Source organism: Panthera leo, chromosome A1, assembly GCF_018350215.1.
Source record: "Panthera leo isolate Ple1 chromosome A1, P.leo_Ple1_pat1.1, whole genome shotgun sequence".
In the NCBI taxonomy this organism is placed as follows: domain Eukaryota; kingdom Metazoa; phylum Chordata; class Mammalia; order Carnivora; family Felidae; genus Panthera; species Panthera leo.
Genome location: NC_056679.1, coordinates 49,729,478 through 49,753,072, shown reverse-complemented (window position 1 = coordinate 49,753,072; position 23,595 = coordinate 49,729,478). Strand labels below are relative to the sequence as shown.

Genomic DNA, 23,595 nt, shown 5'->3' with positions numbered 1-23,595 from the left:
CCAAATTATTTCAGTTCTGCGAAGGATTTTAACATCACATTGGCCATGATGAGGACAGAGAGGGTTGCTGTTAACTAGAGTGAAAAATGAAACCTGAATTTTAAATGATTTGGTAATAATCAAGGAGCCAGAAACTCATCTGGAATTTATTAAGCCAAAGTAGATTCATTTCCTTACACAAAAAGGATTACTGTAAATTGCAGTGTGACTGTCAACCACATTCTTTTACCAGATTGGAGGCCAAATTTCAAAAATATCAGCTATTTGGCAAGCTATACCTTTTAGGACTTAAATTTTCCACGTCTAAAAATGTTTGCAAATTGGCTTAAAAACAGGCAGTATAAACTTTATCCTTTGAATAAAACACCTAAAACTGTATTTTCTTTCTTCATGGAAACTATAAAAGCTTCTCTTCACCAAAATATCTCATTAGGCTCATTTTTAGTAAGACATCATAAAATGTCCTTGGAAAGATCTCACAAGTGCATCTTCCAAATGGAATACAGCAGGAAAACTAAATTAATAAGATGACTCAAAGACACACACACACACACAAAACATGAAAAAGTAAAGCATTAAGAATAATTGAGATAACAGAAATGTTTGGAGACTTGAAAAAACAATTTATGTACAATACATATGAGAAGAAGCAGCTTAATGCATGGAATCTACATACCCTAGAGTCTAATCTTGAACTTCAAATAGACAGGAGCTAAGTGGAAGGAAGCAGGGAGTATAAGAACATATGGCAGTGTTTTCAACAGAGCAATAAATATGGAATTCTCCAACTTGAAAAGTCTCAGGCAAGTTGACTAGCCTTAGATTTATCAGTCCACTGACAGAATTAATAGCAAAGAGGTGCTAAAATGGCTCACATGCACATGTGGATCCCCAGAGAGACGACAATGACAGAAGTACCATAAAGAAACAGAATTCATTACTCTTAAGGCATTTGTTCATTCCAACCTCAAGTTCTCATAAAGCATTATCACAGCTTAAGAACAATATAAAAATGGCTCAATAAAAACCCATATTCACAAATCAGAGGTTAGGAAAAACATCAAGTTATCTAAGTGCATTCTGGGATACACACACACACACACACACACACACACACCCTTAAAAATAAGCCATTCTAGGGGTTCCTGGGTGGCTCAGTCGGTTAAGTGTCTGACTTCCTCTCAGGTCATGATCTCACGGTTCGAGGGCTCAGCCCCACGTGGGGCTCTGTGCTGTCAGCTCAGAGCCTAAAGCCTGTTTCGGATTCTGTGTCTCCCTCTCTCTCTGCCCCCCGGCTGCTCGCACTCTGTCTCTGTCTCTCTCAAAAATAAATAAATAAGGGGCGCCTGGGTGGCGCAGTCGGTTAAGCGTCCGACTTCAGCCAGGTCACGATCTCGCGGTCCGTGAGTTCGAGCCCCGCGTCAGGCTCTGGGCTGATGGCTCGGAGCCTGGAGCCTGTTTCCGATTCTGTGTCTCCCTCTCTCTCTGACCCTCCCCCGTTCATGCTCTGTCTCTCTCTGTCCCAAAAATAAATAAAAAAAAAATAAAAAAAAAATAAAATAAATAAATAAATAAATAAATAAATAAACATTAAAACACAAAAAATAATAAAAAAATAAGCCATTCTAGGAAAGGCAAAAACAAAAGTCATCAATTGGTCCTCATTTCGGATTATATACAGAGTCAAGAATAATAATAATAATAATAATAATAATAATATGGGCACCTACCATGTGTTGAGTGCCTACGCATATTCCACATCTTTTCTTCTAAACCCATCACCACCTTGCAATCCTCATTTTATAGTTCTGGGAATTTGGGTTTAGGGAAGCTTTATATTCTGTCCACGGTCACAAATTTTACTTCAGCAGCCGCTATATGCCAGCTAAACCTAGTCAGTATTGCCCCAAACCCTGCCACTCTTGCCACTACGCCACGCTGGACCAAAGAGAAGAAACAAAGACACAGCATTCCGAAAACGTTCATCTGCATGATAACTATTTTGTGTGTATATTTAAGAGAAATGCTTTATCTCCTGATCACCTTCTGTTTTCAGATTAACATGATTTTAATTTTCTTAGAGTCACTAAATCGAAACTATGAAGATACTTTTTTCTGAACATTTGAAACAAAATGTCTTCCCCAAATTATTGTCAGCTAAAATCCCTGGGGACAGGAGAGACATTTTTCCCAGTTTATGGAAGAGGAAACTAAATTCAGAAGACTAAAGTGAATTCCTGATGATGTTCAACACACTAAGAGTACTTTATATAGCAGACCGCAATGATTCCTTCAGACCCGTTGTCCGACAGCATACTTCCCCTAAATACGAAGGCTTTGTACCTCTGACACATCCGGTGATACCAACTGCGCTTAGGGGACGGTTTTGCTAACACAAGTTAATAGCTTGCTTGACACAATGTTGGTTTCTTGGTAGCTCTTCCTACCTCTTCTCTCATGGCGCTCTTGCGCCTACACTAAGACTTTCCAGAAGGATTTTCTGAAGCTTCATGTGGTTCCCACACTAACACTGTCCAGCTATACTCTTAACAAGTGAGAGACTAACTACTCTTTTGTCAGATGCAATGGCCTTTGTTCCCACTTTCTTTTCCCACGATCACTTCTTCTAATCCAGAGCACTGTTGATACTCCTCTTCCTTTCTTTCAGGAAAACAATGTTTCCTTAAGATTTCTGACACATTCCTGGTTTTCTGCCTAGCTTTTTGAACATGACCTCCCCTTCCACTTCCTTTCCACTTAAGAGAAGACATATCCCAAGGCCCAGTTCTTGATCCTCTCTGTGATATGGTCTTTCCCCTCCACTGACCCATTCTGTCCCCAGAATTCCACCATCACCTGATAGAGCATTTCAAGAAAAAATTCAAAGTCTGTATCCACAAATTGGCCTTGTAATTCTCACTACCTTCAGATAAGCACCTTCCACAACCAGGGGACTACTAGTTTCATTGCCCTACCAACAGGGCAACCCAATGGACCCTGGCCGATGATGGTGGTCCTTTGGACCACCAGCTCTTTCTGGTCAAGCTCAACAAGGACTTTCTCTATTAGCTTCCAAATGCTTTTCCTATCCTCAAAATCCCTGCAGATTTGCTGTCTAACATGGTCACATTTATTCCCATGCTGTTCTTGGGCTTATCTCCTCCCTGTCAGGGCAAGCCCCAGAAAGAACCACAATAGCACGTACCCTCACCATTCCCCCCTCTCCACACACACCCTGCCTCTAAACCCGTCACATTCCAACAGCAGGAAGTTGTTCACATCTTACTGTGAATTTACACATTTTATACTAAGTCTGAGAACTTTCCTATGCTTTTTAACTTAGCTCCAATCTTGAAATACAAAACAAAAAGAGAGAGAGAGAAAGACAGAGGCAGACACATGGACTATCTATGGAATAGCTAATAGCACAAAAGGGTATGTATGTGCCAAAACTGCACATACAACTATAACAGAAGGAAACAGAGGAAAGTGAATGAAGCAGTTCAGCTTGAGTTTTTCTGTTAGAAAAAAAATCTAACTTCAAATACTGGTTCTATCAGTATCAGCTGCATGGTACTGGGAAAAAAACTTCATTTCTTTAATCTTTTCTCATCTGTTAAAAAGTTATATTTATAAATTTTTAATTTATTTTCATTTTTTTAACGTAGGCTTCATACCCAGAACGGAGCCCAATGCAGGGCTTGAACTCACAACCTTGAGATCAAAAGTCGGACAATTAACCGACTAAGCCACCCAGGTGCACCCGCCCCGGGAAAATATATTTATAAAAAGAACAATATCACATAATTCATATGACACCTAGGAGGAATAATGTTTTTTTAAAAAACATGTTAAGAAAAAGTCAGTTTGCATCAAAACAGACAATTAGTTTCAGCTTCCTTTTTCCCTCATTTCTGAAAAAAAGCTCTTTAGAAAACTTCCACTCCTCAGTTTTATGTGCCATTTCAGAATGATTCCTAAAAAAAACCCAAAAAAAACAAAAACAAAAAAAACACACAAAATTACAGCACTTTGGAAGCATGAGGTAGGCCTCTGGTGTTTGAGTGGGGCAGAGAAAAAAACATTCCTATTCCAAATTCTTTGAATTATTTTCATTTATTTCTAAAAGGGTAAAGTTGTGTTATGCTTCATTGTCTCAAATTAGTCTCTGGGTTCCTACTCAAGCTGGAGGATACTATTCAGTGAGTTGTGAGATCTTTTTCATGACAAATGCCCCAAAGTTGCCTGGTAAAGTACTGTCCCCAGTGCAGGATATTCAGCTAAGGCAGCTCACTTTCAAATGTTCTGTTTTATCTTATAATACTTATTTACATTTAGGCATCTTTACCATTGGTTGAACGAGGTCAATTTCCCTTGCTTCAAACCTGCTTTTTTAAAAACTTGCTTTGAACTTACTCAATATGGAACTGAAGTTTAAGAAAAGCAAACAAACAAACAAAAAACCTAACAGAACAAAACAGCTTGTTTCATTCAGTGAAGCACAGCCAGAGTCAGTCAAGTCACAGGATTAACAACATGTCAGGTAAGACATTTGTTGATTCGTCCATTTATTTATCCAACAAACATTTACTGGCATCTACCAAATACTTGCCACTATTTAAGGCTTGAAAACAAGGTACACCTTTGCACATAAGGCACTTACAGATTCTAGTGACAGTTACAGCCAATCCAAAAAAATATAGCCTATGAAAGCAAACGATAAGTGCTACAAAATTTGAGTGTGGACTGACAAGATTGTTATTCTACAGAGAGGAAGGGGAGGAAAGGGAGGAGAAGGTATCATTTGAGCTGAGACCTGAATAAGTGAAAGAAATGTATTCACGCAGGAGGAACAGCAACACCAAGGCCCTAAAATAAAAACATCTGCACATCTGAGGAATAGCAGGAGGTCAGTATGACTAGAGCATGGGAAGACACACAGTGACAGCAGATGACATGGGCAAGTGGGACTTTTATTAAAAAAAAAAGTTTTTTAAACAAAAATGCAGATTTTATTCAAAATATAATAGATAGTCATTGTGGGGGGAGGAGAAGGAAGAGTCGGAAATGCAATCTCTGGTTTACTTTTTTTTATTGAAGTATAATTAACGTGCAGTGTTATATTAGCTTCAGGGGTACAATATAATGATTCAACAATTCTCTGCATTACTCAGTGTTCATCACAGTAAGTGTACTCTTGGTTCCCTTCACCTATTTCACCCATTTCCCCCATCCACCTCCCCCGTGGCATACCCAGTCTGTTCTCTGTATTTAACAGTCGGGTTTTGTTTTGTTTGTCTTTAAGTTTGGTCATTTTATTTCTTAAATTCTGTATGAGTGAAATCATATAGTATATGTCTTTCTCTGATTTGTTTCACTTAACATTATATCTTCTAGGTCCATCCATGTTGTTGCAAATGAATGACAAGATTTCGTTCTTTTTATGGCTGTATAATATTCCATTGTATGTATGCCATATCTTCTTTATTAATTCATCTACTGGTGGACATGTGGGTTGCTTCCACAGTTTGGCTATTGTAAATAAGGCTACAATAAACATAGGGGTGCATACATCTTTTCAAATCAGAGTTTTTGTTTTCCTTGGCTAAATACCTAGTAGTGGTATTACTGGATCATATGATAATTCTATTTTTAATTTTTTGAGGAAGCTCCATTTTGTTTTCCACAGTGGCTGCACCAATTTGCATTCCCAGAAACAGTGCATGAGGGTTCCTTTTTCTCCATATCCTCAACAACACTTATTATTTCTTGTCTTTTGGGGTCTAGCCATTTTGACTGGTATAAGGTGATATCTCAGTGCAGTTTTGATTTGCATCTCCCTGATGAATAGTGATGCTAGGCATCTTTTCATGAGTCTGTTGGCCATTTGTATGTCTTATTTCTAGCTTACACTTTTAAAGAGGAATCTGGCTATTATATTTGAAGCAGGGAGGATGGTGGCTATGGTAAGAAGTGGTCAGATTCTGGATATATTTGAAGATACAGCCAACTGAATCTCTTTATAGACTAGATGTGGAGTGTGAAAAAAAAACAACAACAACCAAGAGTCAATAATGACTCAAAGCTGGGGACCTAAGCAAATGGGTTGAGAGTGATGCCATGTACAAAGATGGGAAACACTGGGGGAGATGAGTAGGCAGGTGATAAGAAGGGGGAGAAACTCAGAGGTTTTTTTGGGAACAAAGTGGGATGTGCCTACTTGATCTACAATTGGAAATCTTCAGTGTATGTGTGTATACATGTATGTGTGTCACACACACAGGGCAGGGAGAGAGGAAAAGGGAGACACTGTCAGTGCCAGGAATACAAAAAGGAAGTCATCAGCATATAGAAGGTATATAAAGCTATGGATTTGATAATATCTGCTAGGGAGAGATTATAGACAGAGAAGGCATGGGAAGATGAACCCAGGGATACTCTAATACTTACTGGTCAAGTAATCAGGAGGATTAAGCAAAGGAAAATCAGAAACATCAAGTAAAATGGGAAAAAAAATCCAGAGAAGAGTTGAAGGAAATGTTTCAAGAAGGAACATGTGTCTGTGTCTAATGCTTTTGATAGATTGACAATACTTTCTTCGGACACTAAGGTAAGTTCCAAATTGATTGCATACCACTCAAGAAGGCAAAATATTTGCTTATTTTCTCCTTCCTGTGGCGGAATGAAAGACTTTAAACTCTAGTAAGAAAGAATTCCAGAATCAAAGTTTGTAATAAGGAAGGCAATGAGTGTCCTTCCTTGAATATTATGAAATTGTGGTATAACAAAACAAGATCTCTCCTTCCCAGCTCAGACATCTAGATCAAATTTCAACCTTGTCAAGAAGAGAAAATCTTTCATCATGGTCTTTTTTCCAGTACTTACTAGTACTGAATTTCTAGTACTACGAGAAATTTCTAGTATGCCATGGACTACTGAAATGTAGGTCAATAAGAAATTGATACTTTTGGGGGTGCCTGAGTGGCTCAGTTGGTTAAGTGTCCGACTCGATTTCAGTTCAGGTCACGATCTCATGGATCATGAGACTGAGCTCCATGTCAGGCTCTGTGCTGACAGTGAGGAGCCTGCTTAGGATTCTCTCTCTTCCTGTCTCTCTCTCTCTCTCTGTCCCTCCCTGGCTTGTATGCATTCACACACATGTTCCCTTTCTTGCTTTCTCTCTCAAAATAAATAAATATTAAAAAAACAAAGAAATTGATACTTTTTGTAAACAGTCTTATAGAAGAACCTAACAGATATAATTTATCTCCTGTTGTAGCTCAAAGTATAATTCAATGTCATCATATAAAAATGCTTCCCTTTTACAACACTTTAAATGGTTTACTGAGCATTAATCTGGTCACTTAGATATAGCAGAACACATAAATCTAAAGTGTGCAATTGTTCAGGAATGTCTATCAGCAATTCTATAGTTTATAAAATATTTGATCACCATGTGCTTTCCAGGCACCAATATCACAAGACAGAAGCTGCGTTCTAGTGTGAAGGACTTACCATAAACAGAAAATAGTTTATCTTACAGCTTCAGATAGAATGAGCACTGTCTGACCAGTGTTTCTCTGAGACAGTAGAGTGTAGTGATTAAGAGGGAAGGCTGTGGAGTCAAATTGCCTGGGTTCAAATCCCCAACCACCACTTAGTAGTTTCAGTGTTTCCTGAGAAAATTATTTGACTTCTCAGTCCTCTTTTTTCCTCATTGGAGAGAACACCCTGGTCCTAACAGTCCTTCATTATTAAGGTATGCAGGGACAATACACTTGCCCCCTGTCTTGCACATGTAGAAAGAAGTACTAGTTGCTTTAATTGTCAGTTACTCACCTTCTCGTGTAAAACCTTCACAGCCTATTCAAGTCAGCCTATTCTGGCATAGGACAGCCCTTTGTTTATAGAAACATCTTCAAAATACTTGATACTAAGGTCTCACTGTACCCGAACAGTTATTACCAGTGTTGCCCTTTGAACCCACATAGAATTTTTCTAACCTCTGTCCTTATGACAATCCCCACTGTACTTAAAGACAGACATAATGTCTGTGCACCATCATCTAATGCACGCAAGCACCAAACTGATCCTCCTCTACACAGAAATGAGAACCGGTCTTCGAGGACCCTATCAGGGAGGATATTACAATCTTTGGAAAGACTGTTTATGGGACTGTGTCATGATTCATCTGTAGAATTTGCTAATGCCCGTCTACTTAAAGTGGCAGATTGAGAGTATTAAATCTCTGTTCCCAAAGTCGTGCACAGATGACAACTCTTTTCCTTATTAAGAGCTTTGAGTACATCAGAAATGTTTTAAGAAAACACACACACACACCCAATAATTACCTTCCGAAACTGAAGACTAAGTAGAAGTGCACATATTTTATCACTCTCCTCAAGCTCTAATATACTCTTTGACAGTTAACAGTTTTAAGGAGATCCGCAAGCATTAAGTAAATAAGCCAATCTTTTGACAGGACACAAAACAGTCATTCCTTCAACAAGCATTTGAGAACTTTCTGCCAGGAATTATAGGCTACAGAACAACAGAAACAACTCAGTCTACAGATGGTAATACATGAGATTGTCTTCCCACAACATCCATTTTCTCCAAACTAAAAAGGTTGGACAAAATTTATTAATGTTGCTTTGTTTTTCTTAACTAACATTCTCAAAACTGGTACTTTTAATTCAAATGCGTTATGTTCGCCAGCAGTTTAAAAGTGACGGAGGAGGTAAAAGGAGCCGGTTGTCTCCATAGGAGTCCCTTACTAGCCAAAGCACTCTTGGCATCCAGAGAGTAAGCCCGCTAGAGCCCTACACAGAACAACGAGACCCAAATGAACCAGATGAAGCAACACGTTCCCTGCCACACACTTGGGATGTTATTCCTCTCAGCCTAAGAGAGGATTTCTGTGTTTTATCAAGGGCTGAAGGAATATCGAGGTGCTCCACTCCTCAAAATGGACAAACATTCCATTCTCCATAATTTTGTTGAGAATTCAGAGCGTCTATCTCCAAACAGCCCCCAAAAAACCCAAGACAACTCAGGAGGCACTTCCTTAAGAACCCCTACCATGCCCATGACCTTGGAGATGTGCTTTAGCAGGCCAGGGGCCCTCTGAGCCTTTTGTGACTGCATGCAGAGGAGCCAGAACCCTCCGTGTTCCAGGGCCATCCTTTCTCCCTGGAGGAAACCCAATGTATTATCCGTTACATAAATGTTTAACATCACCAGGGATCTGAGAAGAGGGAGAACATCATGCAGGTTTCATCCATTTATTTAGAGAAAAAACACAAATGACAATTTCCAATTCTGGCCAGAATTTGGAGAGCATTAATATATTCATTTATATATACCAGAATGTATCAATCTCTATTCATGGTTGCAAACTAGCACAAAGCTTTCACAGGGTAACTTGGTGAGGTGTCAAGAGCCAAGAAATCATTCATTTCCTTTGACCCAGTGAGTGCACTTCTCTAACTGGTTTGAGGACACTCCATTTTATTAAAGGTACAAGTTCTTGCTTTTCCCCTCATGTTAAGACAAGGCATATTTCTAGCTTTCAGTACACAGGTACGTTGAAAAGATCCAGAATAACACTATACTGGAATCCTCCTAGTTGCCCAGGAAACGCCAAGACATGTGTGTGCTTATACCTCCTAGAGTCAGGCTATTTTAATGGCATCCCTACCCTGGTTTCTATTTGTATGAATCAGTTCCTTCTCAAGAGGATTTTGTGAGTACACACTCATCTCTTGCCATCCTTCCTGTCATAGAATTTATTTTCAAATAAAGATAGTGTGTTCAAGTAATAGTAAAATGCTACATGAAGAAAAAAGGAACTACTTGACAATCATGATATTGCTTGGCTGTTCAAAACTACACTAAGAAATCTAAGATGTTAGAAATCAAAAAGGTGGTTGCCTGTAAGAGGGAGAGACTCAAGTGCCCTTCTGGAAGGGAACTTTGTTGAGTGACAAAAATGTTCTATAAGTTGATTAAATTTCTGGCTACACGGGTGTAAAAACATTTGACAAAATTCCCACAACCGTACATTAAAAATCGGTGCATTTCTCTGCATGTAAAGATTACCTGAGTAAAAATAAACTACTCTCAGCAACTTCTAAAAGTTGTGCTGCAGAGAACTTGAAGCTCTTACACCAAGTTATAAAGTCACAAAGTGGGCAAATGTGTTCGCCCCGCTGCAGCTTGATGCAAATGCTGCCTCTCTGTGAGCTTACCTGACTCCCCAGGCCGACTCAGGCTGCCCCCTCAGTGCCATCACTACAAATTGTGCAAATTTCTACCCCTACAGCACTTATCTGACAGTGCTGCTGGGTGTGTTTGTATGTCTGCTCCTTGTGGGGCATGCCTCCGTCTAGAGGTCCAGGAAAGAGGCTCAGAAGGTGACATTTGAATCAATAAGCCCAGCAAGTGTCCAGTACAGAGTAAGCACGTAATAGGCAATTTCTGGATAACACATTGACTGAATGCAAGTCCCCATGAGGGACAGCATTAATCAGAAGGCAGGAAGAGAGTGCCATGACTCAGGAGCAGGGCTGGAACAGAAGAGAAAATGTTAGGTAAACAGGCAAGTACACACGGCTACTCAGATGAAGGCATATCTTGTAGCCAGCTGGTCCTGACCAAGCAACTAACTGCGCAAGCAATGAACTCAGCTTTAGACCCTGAAGCAAGTTTCTGCTGGGAGAAGAAATAAGTTCTGGTCCTTAAAACCCTATTTTTAAGTTTTGTTAAAGCTGTAGCCTTCAGATTATACTTCTATTCAACAAGCACTTACCAGGAACCATGCCAAATCCCTGAAATAAAGATATTATTCCGGGGGCGCCTGGGTGGCTCAGTCAGTAAGCAACTGACTTCGGCTTGGGTCACGATCTCGCAGTTCGTGCGTTCAAGCTCTGTGTCGGACTCTGTGTCTCCCTCTTTCTGACTCTCCCCCACTCGCACTCTATATCTCTCTCAAAAATAAACATAAAAAAAAAAAGATATTGTTCCTTCCCTCAGCTTATAATCTAATATGGAAAAAATGGACAGAATTATAGCATGAGTGCAAAAAGAGAGATCTACACGAGGATAGAGGGGAGGAAGGAATGGGTGCAGTACAGGTGTGGTAGTTCAGAAAAGGCCCCACATAAAGGCTAGTTTTAGCACAAGCATAGAGGACTGAAGAGGAGTAATGGGTATCAGGCACACAAAGACGAGACTAACTGGCTCCTTTTACCTTCTCCTTCCTTTTTAAACAAGGAATAAGGCATATTCCACACATGATAACCTAGAGGTGAGAAAACAGCTTCCTGTGTGTGGGCAAACTCAAGCAAAGATTAGGAACAATAATTGGTTTTTGGTAAGCATGTCACTTAACTAACACAGCCACCATGGGAGGTCAAGAAAGAAAACAGAGACCTAGTGGGTTTAATTAAGCAGCAGAACCAGGACTTGAACCATGATTTGTTCCCAAACCAGTGAGGGTTTTTTCTTCTCTCTTTTTTTTTTTTTCCAATTTCATTGAGATATAATTGACACAGAGTTCAGTATAAGTTAAAAAGTGTAACACATAATGACTTCACATACATATATTGTAAAATGCTTGCCACAGGAAGTTACAATATAGTTACAAAAATAGTTTTTTCCTTGTGATGAGAAATTTTAGGATCTATATTCTCCTAGCAATTTTCAAATATACCATACAGCAGTGTTAACCATCATCAGGAATTGGATGAAGTGGTCAAAAAGTATGAATTTCCAATTATAAGACAAATAAGTACTGGGTATGTAGTGTACAAAACAGTGCTCTTATGGGGCACCTGGGTGGCTCAGTCGGTTGAGCGTCCAACTTTGGCTCAGGTCACGATCTCGCAGTTCAAGAGTTCAAGCCCTGCCTCGGGCTCAGTACTGACAGCTCAAAGCCTGGAGCCTGCTTCAGATTCTGTATCTCCCTCTCTCTCTCTGCCCTTCCCCAACATATGCGCTCGCTCTCTCTCTCTCTCTCTCTCTCTCTCAAAAATAAATAAATGCTAAAAAAAAATTTCAAAACAGAGCTCTTAATCTCTATGCCACCTGGCACCTAGGCAAACAGTTACAGAGAAAAGATTTAAAAAAATAGATATATAGGCAGAGATGAGATTGTAAACAGCTGTAAATGTTATGGTATTTACACTGTGAAGATGTGAAGGTGATAGACTAAAATCTTGGAGCGCCTGGGTGGCCAGCCAGTTAAGCATCTGACTCTTGATTTCAGCTCAGGTCATGATCTCAAGTCAACAGGGAGCCTGCTTGGGATTCTCTCTTTCCTCTCTCTCTGCCCCTCCCCCTGCTGGTACATTCTCTATCCTCTGTCTCTGGCTCGCTCTCTCAAATATAAATAAACACTTTTTAAAAATAAAAAATCAGAAAAAAATAAGTGAAATCTATTCATGACTCCCCAGAAAAGAAGGAACTAACAAAATCAGGTTTTTATTTTGAAAAAATAATTTTGGCTACAACAGCTAGTATAAGAATTGCTTCTTAACAATTAAATTTTTTTAAAAATTTTAACTGTTTACTTATTTTTGAGAGAGAGAGAGAAATAGCATGAGTGGGAGAGGGGCAGAGAGAGAGACACACACAGAATCTGAAGCAGATTCCAGGCTCTGAGCTGTCAGCAGAGCCGGAAGCGGGACTCAAACTCACAAACTGTGAAATCATGATCTGAGCCGAAGTCGGACACCCAACTGACTGAGCCACCCAGGTGCCCCCAACATTTAAATTTTTAAATAAATTTTTACCATCATAGTATGTCCAGGTTTAATACTGTTCCTTGAAATTATACGAAATTACCAAAAATTCTTCTATGAATTTAGGGACATTTTCAAGTGAATGTTTACATCATTCCACATACATTTGCAAAGCAACAGTACAAATCCATGAAACCTTCATTTAGTCCATAGATAATGCTGGTGTGCACTGAGGACACATATATCCCAAGCAAACCCTTTCAAACCAGATCACAGGTTGGGAACCACTAGCAGACAGGATGCAGTTTACAGAGAAAGAGGGAAACCACTTAGAAAGATTTGGAGGTGCATGGAGAAACAGACTAATTGGAAGTAACTGAGGAAGGAGTTATATTCTGGTGCCAGGTCTGGCAATGAGCTCAACTTGGCATCCTTAGGTCCTTCTACAGGATGATGGTGATACTGAAAGAATCAAACTCTGAGATAACAGGAAGCACAGGTAAGCAAGGAGGTGGTAAATTAAGTTAGTCTGTTCTCCAGCCATGAAAATTACTACCGTATATAAACTTCAACCTAAAGAGCAACATTAACCCACAGAATGGAAACTGGCCACCAACCAATGCAATGAGTGATATATCCAGTTTTCAATCTCATTGGTATTTTGTCTGTTCACTACAAAGACTTTTTAATGTCCCAAAACAGAGAGACAGAGGCAACTATTAGGTGTAGAAAATTAAAAGGTGCTCCAGAAAAAGTTTAAAATTAGAGGGTCTGGACAGCACTTTCTACTTCATCACCTACTCCATGACCTTGCTGGAATTAAACTTCCTCTCTGCCTTTGCCTTTAAACTACTATGTTATTTGGTTTTAAACCAGTGTTTAATCATAAACCAGCTCTGCTACATTATTAATATTCCAAACAGCATTTCCAACCAGATAATAATCCAATATCATTATGTTGGATTAAAGAGTGCACATTCCTACATTTGCTTTAAATTGAAATGTTAAACTAGCCCCCCAAAAATACATACACTCTTAACCATTTAAGCACAATTTAAAATAGCCATAAAATTTTAGTTGGTAGAATAACAATCACTGGCCCTTGCCCCACCCTTTCACCTTCCCCTCTCAAAATAAAATAAATAAAACTTTAACTCTGGTTGTGGGAAATAACGTATTAGCTATCACAAAAGAATGGAAATGACAAAGAACATACTAACATGGACACTGGCCGTCACTCAAAATTTTACAAGGTTATTGGAGTTCCTCAACCTTGGGTTAGTCAAAGCTGCAGCTGAGAATAAAGGCAGCAAAGTATACCATAGAATACATATATGTTTATATATATGAATAACCCACATATGTCTCAATATATGTCGAGAAAAGTACGGTAGAGAAAATGGAGCAGGAGCAAGAATATTAGCATGCAAAAGAAAGAGTTACACCACAATCTTCTTCACTTTCCAAAATATGTTATAAGATACACTTTGGAATTGATATTTTATCTTTAAATTAGGGGTTCTGGGAATTAAGAGGGGACTGTGGCAACAAAGGAGTCATCCATTCTGCTTCTTTTGGCAAGAACAATGTTTTAAAATATGTGCTTTAGTTGTAAAGGCAAAGCTAAGGAGACAAACAAATTTGGACACTAACTGGAGAAATAAAATAAACCTAACAGTAGGCACACTGCTGTCACTCTGAATGCCCAGAGCATGCCCAAAGTGTACATGAATATGTAAAACGTTCACATATCTTCAATGAGCATACTGCCTTGCTCCCAGTGGCAGGAGGGGAAAAAAAAATGACTTGAATGTTAATTTCATTAACTATATTATAATGATATGGCAAAGCCTTTAGAAAAATTGTCTCTTGGGGCGCCTGGGTGGCTCAGTCGGTTGAGCGTCCAACTTCGGCTCCAGTCATCAACTCACAGCCTGTGGGTTCAAGCCCTGCATCGGGCTCTGTGCTGACAGCTCAGAGCCTGGAGTCTGCCTTGGATTTTGTGTCTCCCTCTCTCTCTGCTCCTCCCCCACTTGCAGTCTGTCTCTGTCTCTCAAAAGCAAATAAACGTTAAAAAAAAAAAAAAAAAAAGGTAGACTGGTCCTCATTACTTTTATCAGTGGCAAATTGTTCCCTATTTCAGAGATGACAGCAGCTATGGGTTGTTTCTTTTTTATGAGCTTGTTATTTTCTAGAGTTTTGTTCATTTAGTTGTTTTTTTTTATACTCCGTTTTTTTTAATGGATTTCAAAAATGACTATACTTATATAGCTTATTGGGATTGTTTTGGGTCCTACCATGTATTACTTATTTTTGACCCTTATTTACTGATGGCAAGGTAAGCTCTGCTCTTGTACTTGAAGAGACAGGCCTTCTTTGAATGTGTTGGTAGTAGGAAGCAAAACAGTGATGGGTGGTATTGGAAATGATTTTGGAGAAAAGAAGACCAATAGGTTTGGGGCGCCTGGGTGGCTCAGTGGGTTAAACGTCCGACTTCAGCTCAGGTCACGATCTCACGGTCTATGAGTCGTCTATGAGTCGAGCCCCAAGTTGGGCTCTGTGCCGACAGCTCAGAGCCTGGAGCTGGCTTCTGATTCTGTGTCTCCCTCTCTCTCTGCCCCTCCCCTACTCACACATGCTCTCTCACTCACTCTCTCAAAAATAAATAAACACTAAAAAAAATGTAAAGAAAAATGGTCTCTCTGCTAAAGATGAAAAAAACGCGTTTAGAGGGGACGTTTGAGAGTGGGAAGGTGAGCACATATACCCTGCACTATGATATCTTTTACTGCAACACACTTCCCTAGAGTTTGTTAGATGCAAATTTCTCACAGAAAGCCTACACCGTCATGAGCAAGCTAAAACAAACAAGGAATTTTTTAGACTTCAAAAATCTGTATACTCAACGAGGAAAGTGTGAAATCATCCATATTCATAGATTTCCTGAAGCAAATACGGAGCACGCAGATACCAACACCGCACAGGAATCACGTATGACCAAAAGTGTCCCCATAGTTCTTCCCTTCTCTCTCCCTCCAGCCGTAACACTCAAAATCAAAAAGGCAACTTTAATTTCTTTTCTAAAATTATGAAGAACAAATCTTACTAATGGAAAATTACCTTTGGATGCCCTGGTCTTTCAAAGTTTATGAATGAGGGAAGTCATTTCTCTTAACTGCACTGCTGGAATTTTCCCACTCTCATTTCAATTCAAAATACACTGTTTATTCTTCTCTCAACCCCTGCATACCCTCCCCTCACACCTTCCCCCCACCCCAACCTTCTAAATCACCTTCAGACTAGCTCAAAGTTTCAGTCCAAAAAAGGACATCAACAGCTGATTTCTTGAGCCCCCTACTCACATTTCACATTCCTTTATTTACTGTTAGAAATGGAACACTGAAAGTTTATTCTCTTCTTTCCCCCCATATATACATTTGTTTTCTTAAGGACAAATTAATTCTTCTTAAACATTGTGTGCTTTGGGAATTCCTAAATATGCTGTTTCTTCCCCCCCCCCCCACCCCCGGAATAATCTTTAAACCTAATCTGCATTTTTAAATACCTTGAATAAGCCAGCACGTGGCATCTATAACTCCTAAATAACTGCAAGGCTGGTGTAGGCAACAATTTTCTAACAAGCGGTTGTTCCTGACTCACATCTGTTCTGAAGACTGCCTTAGCATCATTTAAAAAGTCATCTTTTTCATCCAGCAGAATAGCGGGTACAACAAGTCCTGGTGTTAACTTTTTTACAGATAAGTGCAACCTTAGGCGTTGACGAAGAAACCTCCTAGAGACCATCTCCATTTCGACGGGGGGAAAAGGGAATGGAAGATCTTGTCCCTAAGGCACAACCGGGGTCGGTGAGTGACCCCAGGAGATCTTAGTCTCATCAACGCCGACTTTGAATAAGTAAAAACCTTGACTCCAGATGCCGCGAGCCAGAAAATATCTCTCCGGATGCGACTTTAGCGTCCAACTTCCTCCACTCACCCTCCCACACCACACACACTAAATACCCTGCGCAGGTAAGTGTCGGGCATCCCCACTGTAACCATCGCAAAGAACCGCTCCGGAGGACGCGGGGCCGGCTCTGACCCTGTGCTGACGTGGTCTGGCTCACAAGGATGCGCGGTCCCCGAACCCAAGAGAGCGAACGCTCGGCTCTGCACTGAGCCCTGGCAGAGGAGCTCTGGGGAAGCCAGCGAGGCCGTCGTGGGGAGGGCAGCACTAAGCTCAGCTGGACGTTAAAAGATCAGAGAAGCAGGACTTGCAAAGTCCCCCAAACTGCAAAGCCAACCAGCTGCCACGCGCCGGCGCAGGTCCCGGGAGGAGGCTGGGGCGCAGATCGGCGGGAGCGGCCTCGAGGCCGCAAACTCGTGCGGAAAATGGTAAAGGCACTCACCTCCACCCATCTCTGGGCCTCGGCGAACGCCAGGGCGCAGTCGGCCCCGGCCTCCTCCATCCCTTCCAGGACTAGGGTAAGAGGGAGAGAGAGAGAGAGACGCGGTGAGTGCACGGAGGGGCGGGGGGTCCCGCGCGCGTCTGGCCCCGGCGCCCGGCCTCTGCTCAAGCTGCGAGGCTCCCGGGTTCTCTTTCCCTTTGTTGCGCTCTGCAGTTCGCTAAAGTTTCGAACCCACGAGAACCTGAAGACGTGGCTTCCTCTCAACTCCTGAAAACAACCCCGGGGCTCCGGGCAGCCGGACAGGGCGCGGGAGGTGGACGGGGGACTAGAGGCGGCGCGTCTCACCAGCCGGGCAACTGTTTGGACTTCAAAAGTCGCAGCGCCGCAGCCGCCGCCCTCCCCGGAATGGCCCCGCCCCAGCCCACCCCGCCGCCCACCGCGAGCCGCAGAGTCGCCGCTTCCGTCCGCCCCCCCTGCGGCTCCCCGGGGCTCCCGGCCGCAGCCGCCTTTGTGGTCAGACTGTCTGGGCCAGGGGATGCCACCGGCCGCCAGGAGGCCGTGGCCGAGGCCACGCTCCCGCTCCCGCGCTGCCCGCCCAGACCGCGGCTCCGCCCCGAGGGACGGCGCCCCCACGCCCGCATCCTTCCAGCCTCTGCCCGCCTGGCCGCCTTCCATGTCCCGGGGCCCCGGTAAGAGGCGTCCCCTCGGCTTTCGGCCGCCCGGCCCGCCTGACATACCAGAAATAGCTGCACACAATTGCACCTTTCCGGGCCAAGAAACTTCCCCGGTGGAGGAGCGCGGCCCTCCGCGACGCGCAGCCGCCCAGCCCGCCGCCCTCACCTGCGGCCGGAGCCCGCCGTCCCGCTGCGCGCAGCCCCGCAGCCAGGTGCGCGGCCTTCCCTACCCCAAGTTCTCCGCCCCCTTGTGCCGCCCGGGCCCTCCTGGCGGCAGGTGGGGGTAGTGGCCCGAGCGCGTGCCGCCCATTTCCCCCCACACTAAGCCGGCCCCGCTCCTCCCCGCTTCCAGGTGGGTGAGGTGGAAGGGACCTGGATCGCGTCGCAAAGGATGCGAGCGGGTGGCCACCTGAGTTTCTCCCGCGCTCACCCCGAGCGTCGGTCGGTAGGGTGACAGGGTATTCAGTGGCCGCAGCGGTCCTGGGTAGGTCCGGGGCTGGAGGCTCGGAGGCTCAAGGCTTACGTGAGTTCTCTCTTCACACGAAAGTCAGGTCTTCGGAAAGGAATGTGTTCGTTGGTCTAGTCTCCCTGGGACCTCGCTTGAAACTCCTGAAACCCTGTTTAGGCCACATGTTGATGGCGTCACCTTTGGAGGAAGATAAAGATCGGTTCTTACTCCCGTAAAGTAAATAACCCCTTACTTTCGTTTTTCCGGTTGATTGATGCCGTTTTTCATCATAAAGAGTAAACAAGTACGGAGCAGGGAGACTAGTATAATGAAAAGCTAAAACCTAGCGCCTATAGTTAACAATCGTTTGCATTTTGCCTTATTTGCTTATCACCTTCATTTCCTGCTTAAAGATAGATATTATTATATTTCACCCCAAAATAGTACAATATGAATCTCTTTTTTTAAAGGACACTTGTCTACAAAATCATATTACCATTTTCACCTCTAACCAAAGCTAACAATTACCCAGTGTCAATTTATACCCAATCCGGACTCAAATTCCCCCACTGATCCCAAAATGTCTTTTACAGCTGTCTTGCTCAGAACAGAATCCAAACAATGACCACACATTGCATTTGGTTGCATCTTTTTTTAACCTAGAATAGCTTCCTCTTTCAATGCCCCCAACCCGCTTTTTTATTTTTTATGACTGAATTTTTTCAAGTTTTTATTTTAATTCCAGTTAGTTAACATACAATGTTCTATTAGTTTCAGGTGTACAGTGTAGGGATTCAGCACTTCCATACATCACCCTGTGCTCATCAGGACAAGTGCCCTCCTTAATCCCCAGCACCTATTGAACCCATCCCCACACACCCCTCCCCTCTCATAACCATCAGTTTTCTGTATTGAAGAGTCTGTTTCTTGATTTGCCTCTCTCTCGTGCATTCTTTCCCCCTTTGCTTGTTTGTTTTGTTTCTCAAATTCCTGCTTTTTTTTAAGAATGGCATTGTCTTGTTACACAGACTCCTATGTACTTCTAGTCCAGGAGAAGGACAGACATTCCCCAAGCTTCATAAGAGTTATTGTTACTACAGTTACTATGTACATATACTACACTGTTTAAAGCTACTGCTCTGTAACTTGACCTAAAGCTATGGGGGTAACAGCCCAGGTTGGTAAGAACCACATAGACACGAATATGAATGACTGCAGTTACCAAGTCACCGGACACGCTGAGCTTCAATTTCCTCGTCTGAAAATTGTGCTGATAATTACTACTTCAAAGTAAATAAGGTTGTGAAAATTAAATAGGATGGTGTATGTAAAAGCCTAGGGCACTGCTTGGCATAGGAGGACACTAAATAAATAATGGTTATTTCCCATTAGTCTCTCTAACAGTAGTGTGTCAAATATGGATTTTTTCCTTATAAATGGGGATTTCATTTATTTGCTCAAGTATTCCCATTGCCCATTTGGTTTCAAATCAGCTCAGGCAGCAGCCATTTCTGTCTCTTTAATGATGCAAATTTGCAAGTCAGAAGACCCAAATCCAAATCTTTGCCTTCTATCAGGCATGAGAATGAGTGTTTTAACCTTCTGGAAAGATTGAATCATCCCTATAAAGAAAGTAACCTACCTTAGGAGTTTACAATTAAATTCACAACAATAAAACATCAAAAATATTACTCATTTTCCAGAATTGGAGATACTTTCATTATTTAAAAACAGTACAACTGTCATGTGTTATAGGTTACCGATGAACTGTTGGTGGGAGAAAGTGGTACAATCTTTCTGGAAGGTAATTGGGCAATAAATATTAAAAAGCTTTTTAACTATTCATGCTCTGTTGCAGCAATTTCACTTCTGGGAATTTATCCTAAGGATATGAAAGAAGATCTATGTGCAAAATGAGCATGTGTGGTCGACACAGATACACTAGCCAAACCTCCCTTTAGAGGAGGACTATGGTCAGCAGCCAGCCTGCATCTGCCAGCTCCTTGAGGTCGGCCTTAGCTGCAGACCTCTTCTGAGGTCATGGTCCTCCCACAGTGGCTCTCATCTGGTGATTGAGTGACTGTACTTAGAAAAGCTCAGTCATCTCCACCTAAATGAGTTGAGTACCTCTGATAGGTGCTTCCCATAAACATGAGGCCAGTGTCACAGTTCAGCTTCTCCCTTGTTCTTTCCTCTTCATTGCACAGGGATCAATCGCTAATAAATACCTGCTCTTCTAATGCCATTTCTGGAGGACTAAACCTTTGATGGCAAGAAGCATTCATTAAAAATGAAAATCCCAAAACAATCTAAGCCAACAACAATAGGGACAGTGGAGTAAATCACTTTTCTTCCATACAGTGAGATATTACACAGTCATTAAAAATGTAAAAGGCGGGGGGCACCTGGGTGGCTCAGTCGGTTAAGGGTACAACTCTTGATTTCGGCTCAGGTCATGATCTCACGGTTTGTGAGTTTAAGCCCCACAAACTCACTTGGAATTCACTCTCTCCCCTCTCTCTCTGCCCCAACCACACTTGCTGTCTCTGTCTCTGTCTCTGTCTCTGTCTCTGTCTCTCTGTCTCTGTCTCTCTCTCTCTCAAAATAAACTTTAAAAAAAATGTAAAAGGCTTGGGCACCTGGGTAGCTCAGTAGGTTGAGCATTGGACTCTTGGTTTTGGCTCAGGCCATGATCTCACGGCTTTGTGAGTTCGAGCCCTGCCTCTGGCTCTGTGCTGATAGCACAGAACCTGCTTGGGATTCTCTCTCTCTCTCTCTCTCTCTCTCTTCCCCTCCTCCTCTCACGCTGTCTCTGTCTCTCTCAAAATAAGTAAATAAACTTTTTAAAAATGTAAAAGGCAGAGCACCTGGGTGGCTCAGTCCACTAAGTGTCTGACTTCAGCTCAAGTCATGATCTCACGGTCAGTGGGTTTGAGCCCCGTGTCGGGCTCTGTGCTGACAGCTCAGAGCCTGGAGCCTGCTTCGGATTCTGTGACTCCCTCTATCTCTGTCCATCCCCCACTCACATTGTGTCTCTCTGTGTCTCTCAAAAGTGAATAAACGTTAAAAAAATTTTTTTTTAATGTAAAAGCCTATTCAGTGACACAGGGGGATGTTTAAAGGTATATAGTGAAGTGGGTAAAATAGCAATGTATAAAGCACCCTAATTTGTGATTATATTTTTAAAATGCTTATTTTCTCACATAGAACAAACTAGAAAAAAACTCCACTTAAATTTTAATGCCAGCTATTTTTAAATGAAGATATGGTACTTCTCTCTCTTTTACAATTTTTTTTTTAGCAAGAGACATATATGTTACTTTTATAAACGAGAAAGGAGACGTCCAAATATCTTTTTTGACTATCTCATCCCACAAACTTCAGCTTCCTCCTGCTTTCTCTGACTTGGTAAATAGTACCATGCCTAAAATTTGGGAACTGTGCTGGACTTCTTGTCTCTCACCCCCATGTCTACCCCAATACTGCTCCTTTCCATTTATTTCTTAAATATCTCTCCAATTGGCCCCTCTTCTCCATCCCCATTTCCAGTACCTTAGGTCTGGCCCTCATTAGCTCTCAGCTAGATTTCACAAATCATATGACCTTTCTAAAATGTAAATCTTACCACACTACTAAAACATCCCACCTCCCTTTACTCCTTCAATGACTCCCAGTTGCCTTCAAGGGCCATTTGATGATTTCTAGAACATTAAGTGGCATCCTTCAGAATTTGCGCCTGCCCACATCTCTAACCACCTGTTTGGACCCATATTTCTCCCCTTGTGGGAAATGTGCTTCTCTCTCTCCTTGCCTGGCTTTCTCCTCCTTATTCTCCCAGGCTCAATTCAGGTCTCTTGCATCTCAGTTTTAAAACATCTTTGCAGATCATCCTGGGCTAGGTTAGTTATCTCTTCTTTATGTAGTCTTTGCCCCTTTCATGAAGTATTATATTTCTATTGTCTATTTTTCTCATTGAACCATGAGCAATAGGAGTGTGTGACACGCATCTGGTGTTCAACAACTGTTTATTGATCGACGTGTATGTGGGTGTGGGTGTGTGGGTGTGTATATGTATATGTGTGTGTGTATATATATATATAGATATACACACACATATGCATATATACACATATACATAATTAATATACTATCACTTTTTTTAATGTTTATTTCCTTTTGAGAGAGAGAGAGAGAGGATGAGCAGGGGAGGGGCAGAGAAAGAGGGAGACACAGAATCCAAAGCAGGCTCCAGGCTCTGAGCTGTCAGCACAGAGCCCGACATGGCACTTAAACTCACGAGCAGTGAGATCATGACCTGAGCCGAAGTTGGACACTTAACCGACTGAACCACCCAGGCGCCCCAATATACTATCACTCTTAATGCACAGAAAAAATAAAACATTGAGAGCAGAGTAGAAAGTACTGCTGATTACTGCAGCTAATACAAGAATTTCTTTACAGCAGGGTTTCTAAACAGAAGTAAAATTAATACCTTGGGCTAGATAATTCTTTACTATGGGAAATTGTCCTGTGCATTGTAGGATGTTTAGCAGCATCACCAGTCTCTAACCACTAGGTACTAGGAGCATCCCTGAAAATTCAACAACCAAAAATGTCTCCAGGATTGCCAGATGTCCCCTCAGTTGAGAACCAGATCACCTCAGGTGAGAACCACTGCTATACAGGAGGTGACTAGCTTTGATAGCTAATGCTTTGGCACTATGAAGTATAACTCCAGCCCAGGTTTCTTGAAACAAGTGGTATGGGTAGAGAAGAGATACGGTGAACCATAGGAAAAAGGCTATTCTGTGTTCTAATGGGGGAAGGGGCAAGAGAGAACTGGACTGAATGGTGCCTGGGGCAAAGACTCTAAGAGGAAAGGGATCTGGTGACTGGAAAGGTCTTTGAGAAGAGACAGGCACAGTGGAAATGCTTCAAATAAAAGAACTGAATTTATACTGTGGTTGGTTATGGTTCAAAAAATACTAGCCCTTATGAGTTCCAAGATAGCCAACATCTGGATTGTATGTATATTTATCATGCTTATAGAATATCTTTATTAACAGGAAGATTCACCCCTACAAGGTAGATAAACATATATATAAAATATATGGAAAAAATGTATATATATGAATATATTTCAAAACATAATATATTTTATAAAATATTTCAATATATTTCATAAATATATAAATACATTCCATTATATAAAACATGAAAATTGTTCCTGTTTGCAGACAATATGGTCTTGCACAGAGAAAATTCCAAAGACTCTGCCAAAAAACTTAAAACTAATGAATGATTTCAGTAAAATTGCCACAG

At 41.7% G+C, this 23,595-nt stretch overlaps 1 protein-coding gene across 8 annotated transcripts in view; it reads right to left on the bottom strand.

Annotated features, from left to right (window-relative positions):
* The window catches only part of LMO7 (LIM domain 7), a 193,405-nt gene extending 176,164 nt beyond the window's left edge, over positions 1-17,241 (bottom strand). For 4 of the 8 annotated variants that reach the window (XM_042927995.1, XM_042928012.1, XM_042928031.1 and 1 more), the window contains exon 1: positions 17,152-17,241. In XM_042927995.1, the coding sequence (XP_042783929.1) occupies positions 17,152-17,211 (60 nt within the window). In that variant the 5' untranslated portion in view covers positions 17,212-17,241. The remainder of the gene's footprint in view (positions 1-17,151) is intronic. The other 4 variants (XM_042927978.1, XM_042928006.1, XM_042928020.1 and 1 more) reach the window with 1 other exon arrangement.
* Between the last annotated feature and the right edge of the window lie 6,354 nt (positions 17,242-23,595).